Source organism: Bubalus kerabau, chromosome 3, assembly GCF_029407905.1.
Source record: "Bubalus kerabau isolate K-KA32 ecotype Philippines breed swamp buffalo chromosome 3, PCC_UOA_SB_1v2, whole genome shotgun sequence".
NCBI classification, from domain to species: domain Eukaryota; kingdom Metazoa; phylum Chordata; class Mammalia; order Artiodactyla; family Bovidae; genus Bubalus; species Bubalus kerabau.
The window spans coordinates 31,035,881-31,060,019 of NC_073626.1; the positions used below are offsets into that span (position 1 = coordinate 31,035,881).

Sequence of the window (24,139 nt, forward strand, 5' to 3'; positions counted from 1 at the left end):
TCCTTTACCACTGAGCCACCCAGGAAGACTTCTTACATAGCACATGATTGTAAACTAGAGTCTTGCTGCTGCTGCTGCTGCTAAGTCGCTTCATTCGTGTCCAACTCTGTGCGACCCCATAGACGGCAGCCCACCAGGCTCCCCCATCCCTGGGATTCTCCAGGCAAGAACACTGGAGTGGGTTGCCATTTCCTTTTCCAATGCATGAAAGTGAAAAGGGAAAGTGAAGTCGCTCAGTCGTGTCCGACCCCCAGCGACCCCATGGACTGCAGCCTACCAGGCTCCTCCGTCCATGGGATTTTCCAGGCAAGAACACTGGAGTGGGGTGCCATTGCCTTCTCCGAAGCTAGAGTCTTAGCCCCAAAGAAAGCCTATCACAGCAGACTTTCAATCCTTCTCTGGAAGGGAGCTTTCTGCATTCCTCAAACACTGGCGTGAATTACAGCCAGCTTCTTTTGTGTAGACCAGTGTCAGCACTAAATCTCTTTGAATAGTGGATACTTGCCCTGAGTGGTCATTTCACTTTGTGAAAGACTAATTTAAAATGAAATTTAAATGAGTCATTTTAAAGGAAATGTAGGGGATAGGGTCACTAATGACTTAGAGAGAAATAAAAAAGTCATTGTTACATGCTTCACACTTAATGTAGATATTAATTCTACTTCCACATGTTACTTACACGTTTGTGCAATGATTTCATTTGAGTTGAGGAGAAATTAAATGTATTTATTTTACTATGTGAATAAGTGGGGAGGATACTCATGAAATAGAGATCTGAAGAAAACATGAATTTTACTATCTAAGAAATAAATGAATTCATCTGAGCTACTTAGAGATTATTTCCATCTAGGTAAAATTGGGCAAAGTCTTGATTTTTTACCATTTGAGAAAAATTCTCTCTGGAAATTCCTCAAAGAGGAGGAAAAGCTACTTGGTTCAGATTTAAGAGAAGATAAAACGCTTCTTGTTTCTATGGAAATGAACATGGGTCATCTTGCGTTTCTCCTTTCTTCTTATTTATTTTTTTCCTTAGGGCAGATTTCTCTAGCCTGCTTTGTAGTGTCTGATAACTTTACCACAGATGAATCATTAAATACAGAGCTAGTGAAATCTTTAGAGATAATATAAGTCAAATCTTTTATTTTGGAGATGAATAGTTGGCATTCAGACACGGCAAGCATTTTGTCCTCTGTCACCCTGCTATAGGGCACCAGACTTGGAATTCACAACCAGTCTGGACCCTGGACCCTGTATTCTTTCTATCACATCACAGACATTTACTGGGAAATGTGAAATAATGCTAGATGGCTAAATAAACAGCCCCACTCAAATATTTAATTGATGCCATGTTAACAATTTCCAACATTTTCTGACCACTGCTGCTGCTGCTAAGTTGCTTCAGTTGTGTCCGACTCTGTGTGACCCCATAGACGTCAGCCCACCAGGCTCCCCCGTCCCTGGGATTCTCCAGGCAAGAACACATTGCCATTGCCTTCTCCAATGCATGAAAGTGAAAAGTGAAAGTGAAGTCGCTCAGTCTTGTCCGACCCTCAGCGACCCCATGGACTGCAGTCCACCAGGCTCCTCTGACCACTACTCTAAGTGTTTTATGTATATTAACACACCTGATCCTCACAATACCTTATAAATCTTGATGATGACAGTCGCTCAGTCGTGTCCGACTCTGCGACCCCATGGACTGTCCATGGAATTCTCCAGGCCAGAATACGGGAGTGGGTAGCCTTTCCCTTCTCCAGGGGATCTTCCCAACCCAAGGATCGAACCCAGGTCTCCCGCACTGCAGGCGAAATCTTTACCAGCTGAGCCACAAGGGAAGCTGAAGAATACTGGAGTGGGTAGCTGATCCCTTCTCCTGCGGATCTTCCCTACCCAGGAATCGAACCTGGATCTCCTGCATTGCAGGCGGATTCTTTGCCAACTGAGCTATGAGAGAAGCCCTTATAAATCTTATTTTAGCCAGTAATAAAGCTGACGTGCCCAGAGCTCAGGAGACTTCCACAGCTTGATGGTGATGACATTGGAGCTTTAAGTCCGACAGCGGCCTCTTGAATCTGTGTATCGAACTGCTACCTTGTATTTCCTTTCATTCAGGTATATTTGCAGATTATTCAAACATATGTGCAGGTGTGTTAAGAACATGAGCATTGGCGTTAAAAACAAGAATCAGACGACTGGCTCTGCCTCTTAGCTGTGTCACCCTACTTTTCTTCCTCTTGCTAGGTCCCTGTGTCCCAGGGGTGACCTGAAGCTACTCCAGAATAGCAACTTCCTCTGAGAGAGGCCGGAGAGTTACCTAGGTGAACGCAAATGAAGTGCTTGCATCTGGAAACTGAGTCTGCCACGTGTGTTAAAAATTAATAAGCTAGAATGTTTTGTTAAACTTACTTTACATTCTCATTGGCTAAAGCTCTCGTTTTATTTCAACACCAAAACCTTACTTTTTTTAACCTTCTTTTTTGAAAAAAAAAAAAAAAAAAAAAAATTTACACCACTTAGTAATGTCAAGCTTAGCCAGGTCACATAAGAAGTTTATTCTTTATTAGGGCATTTTAACACTTTAAAGTCTTCCTTCTGAAAATGGCTTTAAAAAAAAAAAAGCCCAAGTATCTTGTGGGAACTTGCTTTCTTATTATTTGCTTGTTTCTACTAAACATAAGGCTCTAGAGAAGAAATTCGAGATAACTGAAGATTTTGTTTAATCCTACTTTGTGTGTGTAATCAGTATGGAGAATAAAACAGAGATATGTTAAGAAATAAATATAAGAAAAAAATCTTATTTAAACAAACAACAATGGTACAAAATGTACCATTCTTTTAGAAATGTCACTCTATGGAACACTATCTGTACCATACATAGTCATTTTTCTTTTCAGCAATTAAAGACTATTGACCATCTAAAAATTTCCAGTATCCTTTCAGTGTCTACCATATTGAAAATCTATGAGATCAAAAGTACAGTTGTTCTAGACAGGAGCTATGCTGCCGAATTATGTTGTACAGAAAATATCTTAATATCAACCTAATACATATTCCGAGCAGATATGAAACTTAGTCCCCTATAATTTCAGAGCATCATTGAATAATTTGTTTCTCTGCACAACAGTTTAAAACATTAACATCTCTTTCCTCTTGTATTTCTTTGAGAATTTATTCTTTGATCTTGTCTCTAAAGAGTTTGATTTCATTTCCTACTGCAGAGGTGTGGATTGGGTGGGACTAATTTTAAAAGCTACAAAGTAGTAGCCATAAACAAAATAAGACTCGAAGAATGGAAGATTTTTTTTTTTTTTTTCTGGCATTACTGCTCCTGGAGAGTTAATGTGATAATGTGATGAGCTTCCCGGCTGTGAGATAGCATCGTGACCTGTAATTCTATTGATTCACCTTGGAACCATTCACCTACTAGAGACATTTTTTTTTTTTTTTCATGCTGCATCGAGAAACTGAAATACTGCAGGGAGTTCCTAACTGACCTCCTTCGTTTAGAGTCACCCCAACTCCCTAAATCATTTCCCACAGTACAGTGAGAGAGCACTCCAGAAAGTAAATCATGTCATCCCCTGCTTAGAATTCACCGGTAGTTTCCTATTACAAGACAGTAAGTCCAACTCCTTTAATAAAGCTTTCCCGGTCCTTACAGAAGAGGGCCTGCTTTCTTGTCTAGTCTCAAATCCCATCACTTACCTCGGTTCCTTAAACATCATTTGCTGTTCCATGATGTGCATAATCCATGATCCAGCCCCATGATGTACATAAATGCCTTTTCCAGGTACTCCCCAATTCCCCTGTGTGTTCACCAGCTTATGGCACATGCTTGCTTGTGCAGTGAAAAATAGAAGAGGAAACATATTTTGGACTAAGGTCACACTAGATAAAAGAGGTTGAAAAAAGGATAAAGTTTGTTTTTTTCTCTACCAACTTCTAATCTCTGTATATACTATACCTCTTTTCATCTGACTGCCTACTAATTTCACTTATACTATCTCTTACTTCCCCTATTCTTAGGGAAGCAGGCTCTAAAAAATAACCTGTGATTAGTGAAATACACTCAGTGTGAATCACTGAGTCAAATATTACAGAGTGTTTATTATATACCAGGCTTTGTTCTAGGCTCAGGGAGATTACCAGCAAACAGGATGGTGCCAGCTCTCAACAAGCACACATTCTAATGAAGGAAACAGAAGAGGAACAACTAAATCATTAAATAAGATGGTTTCAGGTAGAAATAGTAGGGAGAAAACAAAATATTTCTGTTACATCCTATGGAAAAATCTGAATGAACTTTTGGGCCAAGCCAATAGGAATAAGTGCTGGGAAGAAGGTGTCTAGTTTAGATTACGCGGTTCAAAGGGTCCCTTTGAAGCTAAACCCTCTGTGAGGAAGAAGCCTCGGCCATAGAGTAGAAACACCGGGCAGAGGGGTGAGTAGTGCACAGGCCATGAAGTGAAAATTAACTTGGTGTGTTTCAGAGTAGAAAGAAAGACCAGGATAGCTGGAGTGGAGTTCAGGAGAAGAGGCCTGAGGGCTTGGCCAGCAGCAAGCCATGCAGTGCCTGGCAGACCTAGCAAGGGGTTCTTATTTTATTCCTAGTGCAAGTGAAAGCCAGTAGAAGGTTTTAGGTGCATAAATGATGTGAGCTTATTTAGAACTGTCCAACTAGGCTCTGGCTTCCATGTGAAGTATACTTCGAGAGAGAGCAGAAGTGGACCCAAGGATATGGGTTAAAGACATAAATAAAGAATCTGCCTGCAATTCAGGAGACCCAGGTTCTATTCTTGGGTCAGAAAGATCCCCTGGAGAAGGGCATGGCAACCCACCCCAGTATTCTTGCCTGGAAATTTCCATGGACAGAGGAGCCTGGCAAGCTACTGTCCATGGGGTCGCAAAGAGTCAGACACGACTGAGCGACTAATGCTCACTACTTTCACTTTCACTTAATGATATTGGTTCAATTCATGATAGAGCTGAAAAACTTCTTCAGTATTATGTAAACATTTTTACTCATATCACTCTTTTTATAGATGAGAAAACTGAAACTTAGAAGGGAAAATGAACCAGCTAAGGGTTTCTTATCCAGTTATTAGGAGATGCACACTACAGCCCAGGTCCATGAATCCAACCTGACTCCTTACAAACCCAGGGAAGTTCTGCCCAGAGGATAATTATTGTACTCATTCTTTGTTTCTCCTACATAGAAGCACTCATGTGTTGGGAAATGAATTGACTCTTCTACCACAGAAGAGTAGAATTATCTCTTACAAATAATGTGCAGAAGTGTATTTCTGGACTGTATTGAGTAGATTTGATTGGGCCAATGGTTTGTACAAGATGTTCATTCAATAGAGCTTTTGATTCAAGGATGTGCAAAGACTGTTTATTTTATCCTAGTGTGTGAAGTAGAGCCGGTTAAAAGAGAGAAATGCATTCAATTTGTTACATTCATTTACATATAATAAGATGAAAGCATATCTTTTATGAAGTCATTTTTGTAAAAAATGGATATTAGACAATTTTAAAAAGAAGCAGTGAACAGCTAGCCAAACCCAGTATAGACCAGCTATTTAAAAATCTGTATTTTGCCTTCTTCAAAATTTTGACTTTTGTCCAGACACATTATCAGCACCCTCTTTGATCCAGAATAATCTCCAAACGAGGCCTGAGGGAGACATAAATCTTTGTTCTGCTGCTAACAATCCCTCAGAAATCTTTTTGATGACAGAAATGAGTAAACACAGAACTGCACTTTCTTAAGTGAATAAATAAAGCCTTTAAAATACTTTTATTTTTTTTTTTTCCAAATAATTTGAAGCACAAGTCAACATCGCAGACGGGATTTCAAAGAAGTGGAGACAAGGGCGGAGCTAAAACATATACCAAGCTTAAAGCGAAAATAAGCCCAAAAGAGGAGCAAATTGACCTGTACTGAAAGAACAAAAGCCATCCTTAAAAATCTGTCAGTGCCAGAGCAGAATTTCCCACCTTTCCACCTGCAGCTCACTGGGGGACTCCAGAGAGTTTACTAAAGACAGAGCATTGGGAACCTACTGCCAGAATTTCAGTTTGGCTTTTTACACGGAAAAAGACGGGGAAATTGCAGAGATGCCATAGAGAGTGGGAAATAATGCCAAATGAAGGGGAAATATTCTCACAACTCTTATTTAGAAATATATTGTTCATTTAGAGTTCAGTTCAGTTCAGTCGCTCAGTCGTGTCTGACTCTTTACGACCCCATGAATTGCAGCACGCATTTCGAGTTGCTGCTGCTGCTGCTGCTAAGTCGCTTCAGTCGTGTCCGACTCTGTGCGACCCCAGAGATGGCAGCCCACCGGGCTTCCCCATCCCTGGGATTCTCCAGGCAAGAACACTGGAGTGGGTTGCCATTTCCTTCTCCAATGCATGAAAGTGAGAAATGAGAGTGAAGTCGCTCAGTCGTGTCCGACTTTTAGCGACCCCACAGACCGCAGTCTACCAGGTTCCTCCATCCATGGGATTTTCCTGGCAAGAGTACTGGAGTAGGGTGCCATTGCCTTCTCTGCATTTAGAGTTAGGTTTAGTTAAATAGAAAAATTGTTTTTTATTAGTTTTTATTGGAGTATAGTTGCTTTACAATGTTGTGTTAGTTTCTACTGTACAGCAAAATGAATCAGCCATACATATACATATATCCACTTCATTTTGAACTTCCTTCCCATTCAGGTGACTGCTGTTCTTTAAGTAAAGTTCCCTGTGCTATACAGTATTCTTTCACTAGTTATCTATTTTATATATACTATCAATAGTGTATATATGTCAATCCAAATCTCTCAATTCCTTCTATACCCATCCCCCTTGGTATCCATATATTAGGGTTAGTAAGTATCCATATATTAGGGTGAAGTAAGTCAGACTAAAAAAACAAATATTGTATATTAGTATATATATGTGGAATCTAGAAAAATGGTATAGGTGATCTTATTTGCAAAGCAGAAATAGAGACAGACATAGACTGTTTTTATTTAACATGTTGGGAGGAAATGGGTATATGGAGTGACTATTAAATTTTTCTTGTAATTCTTGATGATCCTTACTAATAAAATTTGTTATTGTTGTTCTGTCTCAGTTGTGTCCAACTCTTTGCAACCCCATGGACTGCAGCACACCAGGCTTCCCCATCCTTCACTGTCTCCTGGAGTTTGCTCAAATTCATGTCCATGGAGTCCATGATGTCATCCAACCACCTCATCTTCTGTTGCTCTCTTCTCCTCCTGCCCTCAGTCTTTCCCATCATCAGGGTCTTTTCCAATGAATTGGCTGTTCGTATCATATGGCCAAAATATTGGAACTTCAGCTTCAGCATCAGTCCTTCTAATGAATATTCAGGGTTGATTTCCTTTAGAATTGACTGATTTGATCTCTTTGTAGTCCAAGGGAATCTCAAGACTCTTCTCCAGGACCACAGTTCAAAGGCATCAGTTCTCTGGCATTCAGCCTTCTTTATGGTCCAACTCTCACATCCTTATATGACTACTGGAAAAACCATAGCTTTTACTGTTGGCAAAGTGATGTCTCTGCTTTTTAATATGCTGTCTAGGTTTGTCATGGCTTTTCTTCCAAGGAGCAAGTGTCTTTTAATTTTGTGGCTACAGCCACCATCCACAGTAATTTTGGAGCCCACTTGAATAAAGTCTGTCACTGTTTCCATTGTTTCTCCATCTATTTCCCTTGAGGTGATGGGACCGAATGCCATGATCTTAGTTTTTTGAATGTTGAGTTTTAAGCTAATTTTTTCACTCTCCTCTTTCACCTTCATCAAGAGGCTCTTTAGTTCCTCTTCACTTTCTGCTATTAGGGTAGTGTCATCTGCATATCTGAGGTTATTGATATTTCTCTCAGCAATCTTGATTTCATCCAGCCCGGCATTTTGCATGATGTACTCTGCATATAAGATAAATAAGCAGGGTGACAATATACAGGCTTGATGTGCTTTTTCCCAGTTTTGAACCAGTCCATTGTTCCATGTCAGGTTCTAACTGTTGCTTCTTGACCTGCATAATATTTGTACTCTCTGTAAATTTCTCAAGTTTTTTGTGTTTCAACACATTCTCAAGTTCTAGGGCAGCTTTGGTATAAAAACAAATACTTCAGATATAAGTATCTAATCTAGCAAGTCCACAATAACGTCCCTTGAGTACACAGTGCCTCACAGCCCTGTAAAAATAGTAGTGGTAACCAGAGTTGGATTTGTGGCCCTTATCTACTATCTTTCTGTTTCCTGTTCTGACTCTCCACCTTTATATCTTCACAAGATAAATGTCTTGCCTGATGTAGCAAGTGCACAATCTATTCATGACATAAATTCACCTTTGTACCTGTGTCTCCTCCAGGACCTGATGCACATTTTCAGAACCAGAATCCATCCTGCAACCTGCCACTGGGTTCGATATTCCATCTAACAGCCACAGCCATTAAAGTACATGACAGTTGTGGCCAAATTAATTAAGATTTGATGATGGCTGTCTGGGATTTCTTTCTGAATGTACAGCACACTGGTTGAGAATTAACTGCGGTGAATCTGGTTAAGCAACTCGGTGTCCACCTTTTGAATACCCTGGTGGGCTTCCCTTGTGTCTCAGCTAGTCAAGAATCTGCCTGCAATGCGGGAGACCTGGGTTTAATCCTTGGGTTGGGAAGATCCCCTGGAGAAAGGAAAGGCTACTCACTCCAGGATTCTGGCCTAGAGAATTCCACGGACTGTATAGGTCGGACACAACTGAGCAACTTTCACTTCACTCTTTTGATTTTGTCCACTCTACTTCATGTGAAATCCTGAAATTGAAATGACTTTTGACAATCCCACCTGAAGTCTTATCCATCTCATTTGGAAGGTCTGTCCACTGTGTTTTCTGGTCAACCTACAACTGGTGGATTAGGTTTTAATGAGTGAACAAGTGCTCACATTATATTTAGTAAACATTTCAATGCTATTAAATTATTTGTTAAAAAGCAGTATTTTCTTCTACTTGTTTTACAATACACAGCTGTACTCCCGAAATATAAACAAGGAGGGATGTTTGTAATGCTTGGGTGTGTTAGTGTATGTGTGTGTGTTAATGTAGGTGTGTGTATTAATGTAGGTGTGTGTGTTAGCCTTAGAAAGTTTAGCATATATTTTTAAAATACATTATTATTGTAATTTTTTAAAGATTGTTAACTTCATGCCATGCTTCACTTTTGGCCAAAACTGAATAATTAAACTTGATCATGCATAAAGGAGTTACTATTGATTAGTCCAAAAGGAAATGGTAAGAATGAGGTTATGGATGAGATCAACATAATCTGTATGTACATTTTCCTATGCATGCAGTGAGTCTTGTATAACTTCATGATACTCTTTGCATCCTTTCTAATCCCAGTCATCTTGCATGGTATCTCATGGAGCTCCAAAAGGTTGAATATAAACTCATCACATGCTACTCCACCCACATCAGTTCCTCAACTGCTAGAGCCTACTTCTGCCTTTTTTGACCCTTCACTTAGAGTAAGAATCTGTTCTCTGGAATTTGCACCCCCCTGGTAACTTCAGTCTCCCCTTTTTCTGTTTTCAAGGATGGGAGGAACAGTTTTATTGGACACCAGCTGGGCGGGGTAGTGGAAGTGCCAAACAGCAAGGACCAGCGGGTCAAGTCAGCCAGAGCCATTCAAATCACCTACTACCTCCAGACCTATGGCTCTGCCACTCAAGACCTCATAGGGGAGAAGTGGGAGAATGAGTTCTGTAAACTTATGCGGAAACTCCAGGAGGAGCACCAGGACCTCCAGCTCTACTCGTTAGCATCCTTTAGCCTCTGGAGAGACTTTCATAAGACCAGCATCCTGGCCAGGAGCAAGGTCTTAGTGAGCCTCATGCTGATCCTGACCACAGCCACCCTCTCCAGCTCCATGAAGGACTGTTTGCGTGGCAAGCCCTTCCTGGGCCTCCTGGGGGTGCTCACCGTGTGCATCTCCATCATTACTGCAGCTGGGATCTTCTTCATCACCGACGGAAAGTACAATTCCACCCTGCTGGGAATCCCGTTCTTCGCCATGGGTAACTATCCATCCTTGTGGTAATCGGCTTCTTACCGGTATGGGGCAAGGTAGAACATTTCTTGAATTCTCAGGTGGAAATCTGTTTTAATTTTGCATCAGTGTGTCTGTGTGATGATGTGAAATTTTACTTGAGGTGGTGTCTGTTTTCCCTTAGTCCTTTTTCAGTCATCTGTAGGCTGACCAAGTCATCTTCCCATTAGTACCAGGGACTTTAATGCTGTTCAATGTTTGTTTTTTTTAAGTACACACTACTGGAATTCTCTACTCAACTTCCTCAAAGATCATAGGATGAAGATCATGGGGTACAAATTTAAAGAGATCCAAAATCTGCTTCACAAAAAACTTTGTGGTTCATACTTGTCTTGAATCCTCAGATTAATGGTGGTCAAGAGTGGATATCATGGGATGAAAATTCTGAGAGCAGCTGATAAGTTCTAATCTCAAAGAACTTCTTCATGAAGTTTTGTCTATTAATTCATTTCAAATATTTTGCAAAAATATACTCCATTTCCCCACCTCTACTTAAAATTTTCCTGCAACCATTTAAATATGTGTGTGTTGTGCTAAGTCGCTTCAGTTGTGTCTGACCCTTTATGATGCTATGGCCTGTAGCCTGCCAGGAGTCTGGGATTGCCCATGGGATTCTCCAGGCCAGAATACTGGTGTGTGTTGATATGCCCTCCTCTAGGGGATCTTCCCAATCCAGGGATCAATCCCATGTCTCTTAAGTCTCCTGCTTTGGCAGGCAGATTATTTACCACTAGCACCATTTGGGAAGCCCACTTAAAGATGAGTCCTCTAATTTTTTGATATCTCGGTGAAAACAATTCATGAGTATCTTCAGTCAAGTTTATTCCTTCTTATGTGTTTTCCCCAGACAAACATAAACAGTGTAGAAAGTGGAATGTGTGTGTGTGTGTGTTTCTTGCAGAGAATATCAAGTCTGGGAAGAAAAGTGAGTGACGTTTCATCAAGATTGATGGAGCTTATCAGAATACATATGATAATGGTGATATTGTGGTACAGCTGAAGAGTTCTGTCCCTTGTGATACAATTCCCTACATAAAGCAAAGGATAAGCTGTGAAAATGGTCTCTAGATGGTGAACTGATATTCACAGGAGAGTTTTCAGCTATAAAATAATTGCTTTGCACTCCCTGGCTTAATATTAGCCATAAATTATAGTTTCACTATTAAGTAACAAAGATATAGGCATGTGGTTAAAGTCTTCAAGGTGATCTGGACTCTTTTCATGTTGACTGAAACAAACATTTTTGAAAACAGCCTTGCAAAGTGGATTTATCTAGAAACACATCTTCACTGCAGCCATGTTAGCTCATCCCCTTCTCAGTTTCCTCTTATATAAGACAAGGATAAACAAAAAGTCAGTACCAATTTGACCACCATGGTACAATAGAATTCCTACTTAAAACTAAATCATAATAACAATGATAATTATAATAATAATAAAGCTTTGATTATCAGTTTAAAAATGAGGCTAATTATTGAATAAAGTAATGAGGATAAAAAATAAGTCAAAGAATTGTTTTCTGAACATAATAGAATATCCTAAAGGTATTAGTACAGAGTAGCAGAGTAGACACTCAGTAAGATTTATTGTGTTAGTTCTTAACCAGGAGTGTTAAGTGCAGTGTATTCAGTGATGAATAGGAAACAGTCCCTGGCTTCAAGAAATTGAAAGTCTTTCTTGCATTCTGTGTATCATCTTTAAATGCGTGTTCATTTTGTTAACAAAAAGAATTTTTCTATTTCCTGAAGGAATATATGAAATTTTTTTCCACTAGGGACAAGGATAGGTCTAGATTAGAACCATTTATACTTGTTATGTTTGGGAGCTCAGTGTTTTAACTAAATACAAGATTCTTATAAATCATGCAGCATGATTCACCGATGAAACATGGATCATTCAAGATGGACAAATTAGACACCTTAGAGCTGAGAAGGCTTTTTATAAAACTGGTAGCAATATAATTAGGTAGTGGAAAGACTTATTAGGAAAATTCTATAAAGTATGCAATTACATAGTTTATACAAATATAGAGAAAAATTGTCTTTGGTGGTACTGAGTTGTATCCTACTCTCAGATACAAAATCAGAGTGAAGTTTTCATTCCTTAAAAAGAACACTGAAAGCCACAGTGAGGAAAATGTTCAAAACCTAAAACCCACACCTTTCATATTTTCTTCTCTCTCAGTCATCTTTATAACCACAAATCAGCCCTGGACTGGATTTGTACAGACTCCAGAAGCCCAGTGAATGGTTACTCTTCAGTATTTCTACAATTCAAGTTCTTAAAATATTCTTAAAGGAAATGTTCTGCTATCTTCTGAAAACATGGCACCAATAGACCTGTAAACATATACTTATCATTGAAGATATTTACTCCATCAAGAGAGTGTTGGTTTTGTTGTGCTTTGTTTTGCTTGTAAAATGATTCTAATATTAATAGTAAAGATACCAAGATGGAGATCTAGTGAAATGAAAAGGACATGCCACAGAGCTCGGACATCTGGCTTTCCATCCCAGCTTTTGCACTAACTTTGTATGTTTTGTTGGGCAAGTTATGAATAGTCCCTTTGTCCCAGTTCTTCATCTATGAAATGAAGGATTTGGACTCTTCAGTCATAAATGTTGAAGATCTTATAATATTATTCATTTCATTTCTCAATTGAAGTTAGAATTTTGTCATTCTTTTGTAAAAACCTTGAAGGTATGTATTATCCTCAGACTTCTTATCTCCATTCTGCTTTGTTGACATGCATGTGTGTGTGTGTGTGAAAGAGAGAGAGAGAGGGAAGGGGAACTTTAGAATAGGAAAATCACAGCCTTGCATGCAGAGCCTCAGATCCACAAAGCACATCTCGGTGACAGTGGTCAGATGTATGTGATGTCAAGCATCCATAAGCTGAGTCTGGCAGATATATACCTCCTGGTGGTACACACAGCATTGTTTAAAAGTAGTCCTTTGATGAATTAGTTGACATGGTGTCAAAACTGCACAGTGCAATGTCAGTTGAATATAAGGGAAAGAGGCCCAACTCTTTTTATAAGCCTCTATTTCTGTGTTCCTTCATGGATTTCTTTAAGGTAGTGAATATTCGCTCCTTTATGCTCCAGGATTCAAGCCATTCATCCTCATTAGAACGTATCCCTAAAGTGGAGTATGTCACTGAGGTGTTCTACTCTTCAACCATTTTATTTTTGACTGCCTGTCTTCCTTTTATACTTCATCTTCGTGTCCTTTTTTCTATCTATCCACTTAATGTCCCCAGTGTCATTTCAGAAGCATGTGTACAATACTTCTGAATCCTGTATTTTTTAAGCCTGTACCAATTTTCATATTTTGCTCTGGTGTCCGTATTAGTAGGGCTTCCCAGGTGGTGCTAGTGATAAAGAACCTGCCTGCCAATGCAGGAGACATAAGAGATGCGGGTTCCATCCCTGGGTGGGGAAGATGCCCTGGAGGAAGGCATGGCAGCCCACTCCAGTATTCTTGCCTGGAGAATCCCATGGGCAGTAGAGCCTGGGGGGCTACAGTCCATTGGGCTGTAAAGAGTCAGACTCAACCGAAGCGGCTTAGCACACACGTGTGCCCTGTAAGTAAAGGTATGTTTGTCAAGTTGTACATTTAAGATATAGGCTTAGAAAGAAGTTAAAAATAGGCATGTGTATTCTTTCTAGAAAAGATTTCAGAGAGAGAAATCCAGAATTAATTTCTTTAAAAATGCCTAAAATGACCCCTTTTGGCTCCAACCTAATGTCCTTTCTCTGCACAAGCATAAACCAATGAGAATGCCACTAATTTAATTTATAACTCATTGTCAGCTTTTTTTTCACCTCATTTGCTTTATGTGGATGGGTTTCCTCTTTCTGGAAGGAGAAATATGGGCTAATATCACACACAGACGCCAAGCTGGCTCCTGCTGTATCTCTTGCTGATCTTCTGTGGATCGCTGCCAGGGACATTAAGAGCCTTGGTTCACTATTATTTTTGCTGTCCATCCTGAGTTTGTTTTATATGCCAGGAGTCTTAACTTTAGTCAGTTTGATTCTACTGGACATGTGCAGATGACTTGTGATTTTTTTTTTCAGGTGAACCCAGGGTTTTCAGATAGAAGACTTTCTCATTCATTATCCAAAACTGAGCTCCACATTCATTTAGCTATTAATTTATTCAAATATTTGTTGAGCACCTATCATGTCCTAGAGTAAAAGGTATTGAACAGATCTGATCAAGTTGTCACCCAAATGGAGCCTACATTTTAGGGCTGCTAAGGAAAGATGTGGGGCAATAAACAAATAAATATATACTGCTATATTATTGATAAGTAACATAAAGTATAGTCATAAAACAAGATAAGGGATAAAGAGCATAGGTGGGCAGAGAAAAGCCTTTTTAAACAAGTGAAATTGAAACAGAAAGCTAAATAAAATGAAGTAGGAGCCATATACTGAGAAAAGAATGTTTCTAACAAAGAAAACTACCCATGCAAAGGCTTTGAAATAGACCTTCCTTGGTGAAGTTAAGGAAAAGCATGAAAGGGCGTGTGGCTGGAGCAGAGTGGGTACCTCTCTGAGTTTTATGCCAGGTAGCATAGAGCTATGTCATATAGGGCACTGAGAACTTAATACTTAAGATGCTAAGCTATCTGAAGCATTTTGAGATGAGAGTGTGATCTGACTTACATTTTATGGTAATGGGTCTCAGTGGAGCAAGAATGGTTATGGGTTATACCTCATACATAGGTAAGAGGTTATTGCGAAGTCTTCATGGGCTATAATGGTGGCTTGAAATAGCCTGGGAGCAGTGACAGTGGTAAAAAGGGATTAGACTCAGGATAGAAACTGGCAAATAGAAGTGACAGGACTTGCTGAAGGATTGGACATGGTATGTAAGAGAAAGAGGAGTCACAGATGACCTCAAGCTTTGAGGACTGAATAACTAAGTGAAAGCAGCTGTCATTTCCTGTCATTGGGGGATTGTGGGAGGAATACATTGTGGGGGACAATACAAGAGTTTAGCTTTCTATCTGCTAAGTTAGATGCCTATTAAGTATCCAAGTAGGAAAATGTGGAGTTGCCTATATAAGACAATATACAGATCAGGTTCAGAAGTAAAATCTATTCAGCTGGAGCTGAAAATATAAATTTTGGATTCATCATGAAATAGCTAATAACAAAAGCCATTGAATCTGATAAGATCAACTGGAAGGATAAATATTAATGAAAAATAAAAGAAGTCTAAGAATCAAGCCCGGGAGTCTTCCAATGCTTGCAGATTGGGCAAATGAAGATGATATAGAAAAGAACACTAAAAAGGATCAGACTTTTTAGTGAGGATCAGATCAAGTGAGATACAAAGAGAATCAAGAGAGAATAGACTCCTAGCGGCCAAGTCAAGAAGATACTTCATGAAGGAGCAAGAGATCAACTGTTCCAATAGCTGTTATGAAATTGTGTCTAGTGAGAACCGGTCATTTGATTTAGGAACTTAAAGGTCATTGGTGACTTCGACAAGAGTTGCTTTAGAGGAGAGCTTAGTGTAATTTAAAGATATTCAGCAGAGCTGGGAAGAAAGTGAAGACAGTGAGTAAAGCTAATTCTTCCAAGGGATTTTTCCCTAAAGGGAAATAATGATTGTGTGCTGTTGACCTGCAGTAGAAACAGCTTTATAGTAAAGCAGAGAGAAGAAGAGATTACAGAAGCAATGTCATTGAGCAGAAGAGATAGGATGAGATTCAGAGCACAACTAGAGTTGTTGACTTTATATAAGAGCCTAGACTGTAGGCTCATCTGTAGTTAACTTAACTGTAGTTAGCTTAACTGTAGACGGCTCATCTACAGTTAAGAAAAGGGAAGGTAAAATATATGGACAGATCCAAACAGGTTGGTACATGTGGGGGTGGAAATTCTCTTCTGTGGCTTCAACTTTGTCAGTAAAAGAGGAAGCAAGTCATCAGCTGAGAATAAATTTGGGGAAGGAGGCGTTAATGTGAGGAAAGTAAAGGCATTTTGAAGTGTCACTTCAGAAAACTGGAGAATGAATTAAAGAAGAAAATTTAGGGGAACAAGCTAGGAAGCACAAAGGCCCCCTTGAGATTACTGTGCATGAATTAAAAAAAAAGAAATCAGAGAGGTTGCTGAGTCGGTACCCTCCTCCAACCATATATAGCTGCTTTTGAGAGGAGTTGAGTAGGCATTGAGTTGAATTTAATAGGATAGAAACTCCCAGGGGAAAAAAAAAAAAAAACAGGGAGTTTATAGTGTATGCAAAAGAATGACTATAATGACAGATCGTGAAAATTGTAACAGTTAGGTCAGCTAGACCATGTTGCAATAACAAAAAATGTGTTCAATCCACTTAGCTTGACAGAACAAAGATCAATTTCTTGCTCATATCACAGTTTGGTGGGGGTCAAGAAGCTCTCTTTGGGAACTCTTTTCCAACAGAGATTCAAGGAAGTCAACATCTTCACTTCTCAGTTTGTGCTCCAGCACAAGAGAGAATACACAAGAGAGAATAATTAGAGAAATCACACCTATTTAGAACTACCATGTCACTGAAGTGATTTGATTACTTCTCATCACATTCTGTTGGTCCAGAACTAGTCATATGGCCATAAGCTGACTGCAAGGGAGGAGAGAAAATGTAGGAGAGCAAATAGATTATTTTATGAGCATCAAATGTCTCTTCCACATAAACCAAGCCAAACAATAAAGGTAATGAGGATTTACTCTGCGTCAGCATCATGGCAAAACACTGGTAGCATCAAACTGTTATGATTCTTTGTGGGGTCAGAGAACTACCTTAGGTTGGAGTCTGTTCTGGTTATCTATTGCTATATAGTAAACACCACAAAGGGACTTCCCAGGTGACACTAGAGGTAAAGAACCTGCCTGCCAATGAGGAGACATAAGAGACAGGTTTGATCCCTGGGTTGGAAAGATCCCCTGGAGGAGGGCATGGCTACCCACTCCAGTATTCTTGCCTGGAGAATCCCCATGGACAGAGGAGCCTGGCAGGCTATAGCCCATAGAGTCACAATGAATCCAGACATGACTGAAGCAACTTAGCATGAACAGATGTGAACACCATAAAACTGGGCAGTATAAAACAACAACCATTATATTACGCTCATGGAGTCAGTGGGTCAGTAATTTGGAAACGGCTCAATGAGATGAGCTCCTCCCACCTCTAAAATGTCTAGAGCCTTAGCTGAAAGTAATTTGAATATTTGAGATCTGGAATAGCTGAGGCTAGAACAACAGTTTTCAATACGGCTTCTTTGCTCACAGGGCTGGTAACAAGTCTGGGAATTCTGAAGGAGAATCTCAGTTGGGATTGTTGAACATAGCATCCAAATGTGACCTCTCCAGCAGGGTGTTCCCAGGGTAGTCAGACTTCTTATATAGTAGTTCAGGGCTCCAAGTAAAAGTATTGCACGAGACTGAGACAAAAGTCCTAGGGCTGGCCTAGACATAGGAGTCACATAACATCATATCAGTCCTATTCTACTGCCTGAGTATTAGTCCAGATCCCAGAGGAGGGCACTGGAACTCACTTATTGAGACAGTGGCAGAGAATTGAGAGAGTGGCAAAGTTACATTGCAGAAGAGAGTGTGGCATGGGAGCTACAGATGTGGCCATCTTTGGAAAATGCAGTCGCCGCACAGTCATGATGTGAGTGAGAGATAGAGGTGGATTCTAGAGCTGCTTGCTACAAAGGTTTTGAGATGAGATGATTACTAATGAAAATGGCTATGATTTGATCATTTGGGATTGGAAAACAAATGTTAGATTAAAGACATTAGATATTCAAAGGTCCAAACTTAACAGACTTGGGTATTCCGGGGTCTCCAAGGCTCAACAAATCCAGCATCTGCTACCTCTCTGACCTCAGGTCCAGCCTGTCTCTCTCTCCTCTACCCATGGAAGGCTCTTCCTTAGATTTTTCCTTACCTCCTGTAGGTCTTGATAGAAATGTCACTTTCTAGTGGGAACTTTTCTGGCCGTGCTATTCAAAACCACAAGTGCCTCAACAGTGCTTCCTATCTCCCCTTCTGCTTCAATTTTCTCCTTAAAGTTCATCATTATCTAGCATACAGTATGTTTTATATTTTAATTTCTTCTCCCTGCAATAGAATGTAAGCTCCCAAAGGATGTAAATTTCCATTTGTTCCTTTCACTCCTGTTTTCCAAATACTTCAAATAGTGCCGGTCTTGGGTAGGCCCTCAGTAAATATATGGGGAATTAATGAATGGATGATCTCTTAGCATTTCTCAAATGCGTTACGATCTATTGCGTGCATGTTCAGTCCTGTTGGACTCTTTGTGACTCCACGGACTGTAGCCCGTTAGGCTCTCTGTACATGGAATTTTCCAGGCAAGAATACTTTCCTGGGTTGCCATTTCCTCCAGGGGCTCTTCCCAACCCAGGGATTGAACCCCCATCTCCCACACCTCTTGCATTGAAAGGCAGATTCTTTACCACTGTGCCACCTGAGAAGTCTTGATCTATTAGAGTCATTAAACTAATATAACATATCATGATCCACATTTATATTTAACTTATGAGAAAAAAGAGAGTAGAAAGGTATGGGAAAGATCAAAAGATGTTGCACATAATAGTGTATTATTGCATCATATTTCTGCTATAGTTTAATATACATGTGTATACTAGATATTATATAAAATGTATTTCCTAATTTGGGTCACAGTCAAAATGTTTGGAAAAAACACTGTCTAAATACTTCTTTGGACTAATGTCTTAAGCCTACGTGGTGATAGGTAAGGATTTATTAATGAGGAGGCAATTGGGAAAACTCATCAAAAGTACAGGTAGCTGTTCTTGATTCTTCTGGAGATAGGATCTGAATGTGGGAAGCAGAAGGTATTGCCAGGGACATAATGTGTTACTTCTTGGGCACTTTTATTTTCCTCAATTTGAACCAGTACAATGTTTAATACATAATGAGCACTCTAAGGTTTGATGGTTGGCTAAAGTTTTTTTTAACAATTGTATTATGGTTTTTGAAGTGTTTCTTAATAAGCTGGTTTTGCCCAAGGACCTAACTCATCAAAGGCCTTCCCACAATAACCCCATTGCTAGAAGCTGTCTCTCCTTTTTAGCCATGTATGTTGCAGCCATCCTGCTCTTGGTGATAAATAATTATCCCCTTTGGGAAAAGGTTGGTCAATGATGTGAAACTGTCTCTATGTTTAGAAGCTTGGAGTCAAAAGACCTGGGGTCCGTCAAGTGTCTCTCAGTTCAGGTGACTTCTTCTGGGGCCATGTTTTCTCTTTCATGAGATGAGGGAGTTGGACCCATTGGTGCTTGACGTCTTTTCCACCTTTACTCTTTAATCAATGAATCATTCATTTGACATTTAGGCTATATGTATTCTCATCTAGATTTTTGGCTTGTTGGGGGTTGAAACTGAGTCTCTTTGGCATCTTTTCAAGTGTCTACTCAAAGTGCCCATAGAATGCCTTTTACAAATGCTGACTTATTGGTGGCTTTTGCAAGGGAAAGCTTAACTTTGGTTGTGTATCTTAATGTCCCTATTTTTTGTGTGTGATTTCCTTAGTTTTCATTTCTTTATATTGATTTCTGTTCTTTTTGTAGCTGTAAATGGACCTCCTGGGACATAAGTTTTTAATAAGTTAAGATGTTATCCAAATACCTGGTATTTGTAGATATTTTGAAGGAGGTGGGAAGGGAACAGATCTTGGCATAACAAGTAGAAAGCTGAATTTTATGCCAAGCATTTGAGATAGCATTAAATATGTACTTTGTATTGTGTAGCACTGTCCAACATTGCTAATAATTACATCCCGACTCCTTAAGATTCTTATGTTCTTTGGAATCCGCCTCCGTCTATTGCACTTTTTACTGCTAATGAGCTTCTTCCAGTGGTAGCTGGAGTTTAGGGATAAGGAAGAATACTGTTATGTAACACTTTTACCCATAGTAAAGAGAATATGGTCCCATTTTGGTGATTGTGTTTATCTCAAGGGTAGCTGACATGCTAGTTTAGTTTTTTTTAATGGAAAAAATTTGTAAATAAGCCTCATGCTTTCTAATATGTTGTGCCCTTATCTTTTTACTTCTTAAGTCAGATAATGAATCAGGCTTCAATATTTAAGCAGACAGGGAAAGGAAAGAGCATCAGTTTATCCAGGATATGGTAGAACTGTTCCTCTGTCAACTCATACCACTTCTCTAGTCAGGACATCTAAGCCTTTCTCAAATACACATCTATCACAAGCAACCTTAACTATCCTCATTGATTGGAGTTGACTATCATATCAGAATGTTCGAAGAAAAAACATTTTCCTGATGCAGGAGAGCTGTAGTTGCCAATGAGATTGGGACTTTCTGCAGTCCTGCCTCAAGGCAAACACTGCAATTCAAGCCCTTGAAACATGAAGGGTGAAAATGTGCTAAGCCCATGCCATTGCTTTTCCGAGGAAAAACCAAGTCTCACTCAGATAAAAGTCATTTACAAACTGGAGGCTTGCTTCCGAGATCCAGTTTTCACATCAGCACGTTTCATACTCCAATATTGAACAGAAAGGAAAATTAGTAGAGAAAAATGAGATAAATCTTGCATTGATGTGAAGATCCTAGAGGCCAGCCTTAAGTTTCTGAGAATTGAGGAATCCTTGTACACTGATTTTCACTTGTCCTTCTGGAAAATGGTGATTTAGGTATGCATCAAATATCTGTGCATCATCGTGGTTGGTTTCCTCTGTAATGAGAGAGTGATGCCTTCATCCAGATCAAGACAAAAAAACTATCATTCAAGCCTTGGATTATGGATATCACTATGTGCCCTTCAGTTCAGTTCAGTCACTCAGTCGTGTCCGACTCTTTGCCACCCCATGAATTGCAGCACACCAGGCCTCCCTGTCCATCACCAACTCCTGGAGATTACTCAGACTCATGTCCATCAAGTCGGTGATACCATCCAGCCATCTCATCCTCTGTCGTCCCCTTCTCCTCCTGCCCCCAATCCCTCCCAGCATCAGAGTCTTTTCCAATGAGTCAACTCTTCACATGAGGTGGCCAAAGTACTGGAGTTTCAGCTTTAGCATCAGTCCTTCCAATGAACACCCAGGCCTGACCTCCTTTAGAAAGGACTGGCTGAATCTCCTTGCAGTCCAAGGGACTCTCAAGAGTCTTCTCCAACACCACAGTTCAAAAGCATCAATTCTTTGGCACTCAGCTTTCTTCTTACAAGTTATTTCTTCAATAAATAACTATTGATTAGTTTTGTAACTAAGAAGTGCTCAATAGTTATTTATTGAAGAAATGACTTGTAATTTCACTAGCTCACAACAGAGATAAAGATGATTTTTTAGAAATAGATGAAAAGCTGTTTGAAATTGTACATGTTCTTTGGAAAATTTTAGAACCATGGCTTTTAAACAAAGCCTGTGAAATGATTGTGTGATGAGGAAACTGTATTTCCAACCATGAGTATATAGTCTAAATGTTTTCTCTTTTGTTTGCTGCATCCCGTATGCTGCAGTGGTAAAGAATCTGTAAAGAATCCTCTTTTCAGCCCAACCTCCCATTTCCTGCCTCCTAAAGTACCACTCAGAGAGGGCAATGGCACCCCACTCCAGTACTTTTGCCTGGAAAATCCCATGGACAGAGGAGCCTGGTGGGCTGCAGTCCACGGGGTTGCTAGAGTCAGACATGACTGAGCGACTTCACTTTCACTTTTCACTTTCATGCATTGGAGAAGGAAACGGCAACCCACTCCAGTGTTCTTGCCTGGAGAATCCCAAGGACAGGGGAGCCTGGTAGGCTGCTATCTATGGGGTCGCACAGAGTCGGACACGACTGAAGCGACTTAGCAGCAGCAGCAAAGTACCACTTGGGCTTCCCTTGTAGCTCAGCCATAAAGAATCCATCTGCTAATGCAGGTGACACAGGTTCGATCCTTGGCTTGGGAAGATCACCTGGAGAAGGAAATAACAATCCACTCTAGTATTCTTGCCTGGAAAAGCTCATGGAATGGACAGAGGATCTTGGCAGGCTACAGTCCATAAGTCATAAGGTCAGACATGACTGAGGGACTGAGCAGGTGTGAACGCACCTTCAAAGTATCCCTCTGACTACGTGATCATGAAAATGGCTTCCTTATTGGCCCAGAGGAAAGTGGGGCAGTTGTTTCCATTAAATGAGGAAATAAAGTCGTGAGACCTATTCTCAAACCTGGTGTGGAGCCAAGATGAGAACTTTTATGATTTGATTTTTCCTATCTGCTTCCTTGACTCTATTTGCAGTTCTCAAACGCAGCCCCAGGGGCTCCCCAGGATGTGCTGATGGTGCAGTGGACCTGGGAAAGAAGCCGGCAGAGCTCCTGGCTACTTCTTCCTGCTTCCAAACGTACACTTTACTCTGATATTTTTACATTTCAACTCTCCATAGAGACTTAGTTTGAGAAAAAATTCTTATGAATTAAAAAAGAGTTTGACAACTGCCCATCCTTTACCTTCCTATAGTGCCTCCTTCATAATAAAAGGGAAGGTAGAAACTAAACTTGAGATGAATGAAGTATATTTTATAGTCTGGGTGGCTGTACTTTGATCACCTGTTGTATCCACAGACAGCCTGTAGTCTTTTTGCTGAAGTGTTTCTAGAGGTGGAAACCTCTAGAAAAACTTAACCTCTAAGTTGTTTTTTTTTTTTTAACCTCTAAGAAACCTCTAAGAAAAACTTAACACCTTACCTTTCTCTCTTGCAGATGAGTCAAGCTATTTTTAAGATGCAGAAAATCTACAAGGATGGAGGCAGTGAGGTTGTATGGTTGCCAGAACTGAGTAGGACTGCCACGAGACTCCAAAAGATAGAATTAATTGTAATTTTACTGTATTCTAGGGTTAGAATGGCTGTCTTATGGGTCAAGAAACTGCATTATAAAAACACAGTGGCAAAACTAGATTCTCAGGGAAAGAATCCCATTAACTAAGCTGACAAGGGTAATATGTTAGCCAGAATCTCTGCTCTGATAACCTTTTCAAAAAGTGATTTACACTGGCAAGGCTTCCCTTTCTCAAAATGTACTAAAAAGACCAACTATTGCTCAGAAGGCTGTATGATGAGCATAAATTTAAACTCAGTGATGTCTAATGAATTTTCTTGTTCCCCACAAAGAATACTGCCAAAATGCCCACCTGTGCCTCCCAGATTCAATGTCATTCTCCCCTGGGAAGTTCTGTGTATACAGAACTCACATTGCTAGACCTTACCATTCTATGTTGGCCACCACCAATGATAAGCTTTCTCTCTAAGATGACTCAATATTGCTGACTATGATAGTAAATGAAGTAAGTAAATAGTGGTTCTGTTGGGAGTAGGAGACATTCTTTCTCCTTTGATTATTGATGAAATGAGTTTAATCCTCAGAGAAGGACCATCTTTCTATGATTTCCAAGTGTTTGAAGCTCCTCCTTTCTGTTCCCCCTGTAAACTTTCTTTTTGGTTTTATTTTTTTTTATTTGCATATTTTTTTAAATTTTATTTTTACTATTTCTTTTCGGTTGTGCTATTTATTTCAGTCTGTTTATCCCTTTGCCCATTCTGTTCATTCTTCTTCACCTTATCCTGAAAGATGAGAACTGTAAAGGAGTAGCAGGTTAGGTGAGTCCCTGTATTTCCCCAACTTCTCCAAACATGGTTACCAACACCCCATCTACTCACTCAGCTTAGCACTGCTGTGTGTCTATACGAGTCTGGCCAAGGGGGACTTGTCTGCCAAAGGAGACCCATGGGCTTCATCTCTTTGCAGCTTCTAATTCCAATTTCCTTCACATTCTTTGCTCAGACCAAGACAAAACTGCTGTATGCCCACATATACAAGGCTGCTTCTTGTCTCCTGATGTTCCTTTTCCTAGAGATTCTCTTCTTTCTCTGCTTTGTTCTGATTTTCGTAGCTTAAGTATCTCTTGCTCTATGGGAATTTTTAATGATTTCCAAACCTCCAAATAACTGATTTCCTTTTTTGCTTATCCTTGT

General features: G+C 39.9%; 1 protein-coding gene across 1 annotated transcript in view; it reads left to right on the top strand.

The window, feature by feature from the left end:
* PTCHD4 (patched domain containing 4) overlaps window positions 1–24,139 on the top strand; it is a 193,899-nt gene that overhangs the window by 48,016 nt on the left and 121,744 nt on the right. Inside the window, exon 2 of the mRNA XM_055574664.1 lies at window positions 9,607–10,087. Coding sequence (XP_055430639.1) covers window positions 9,607–10,087 — 481 coding nt within the window. The remainder of the gene's footprint in view (window positions 1–9,606; window positions 10,088–24,139) is intronic.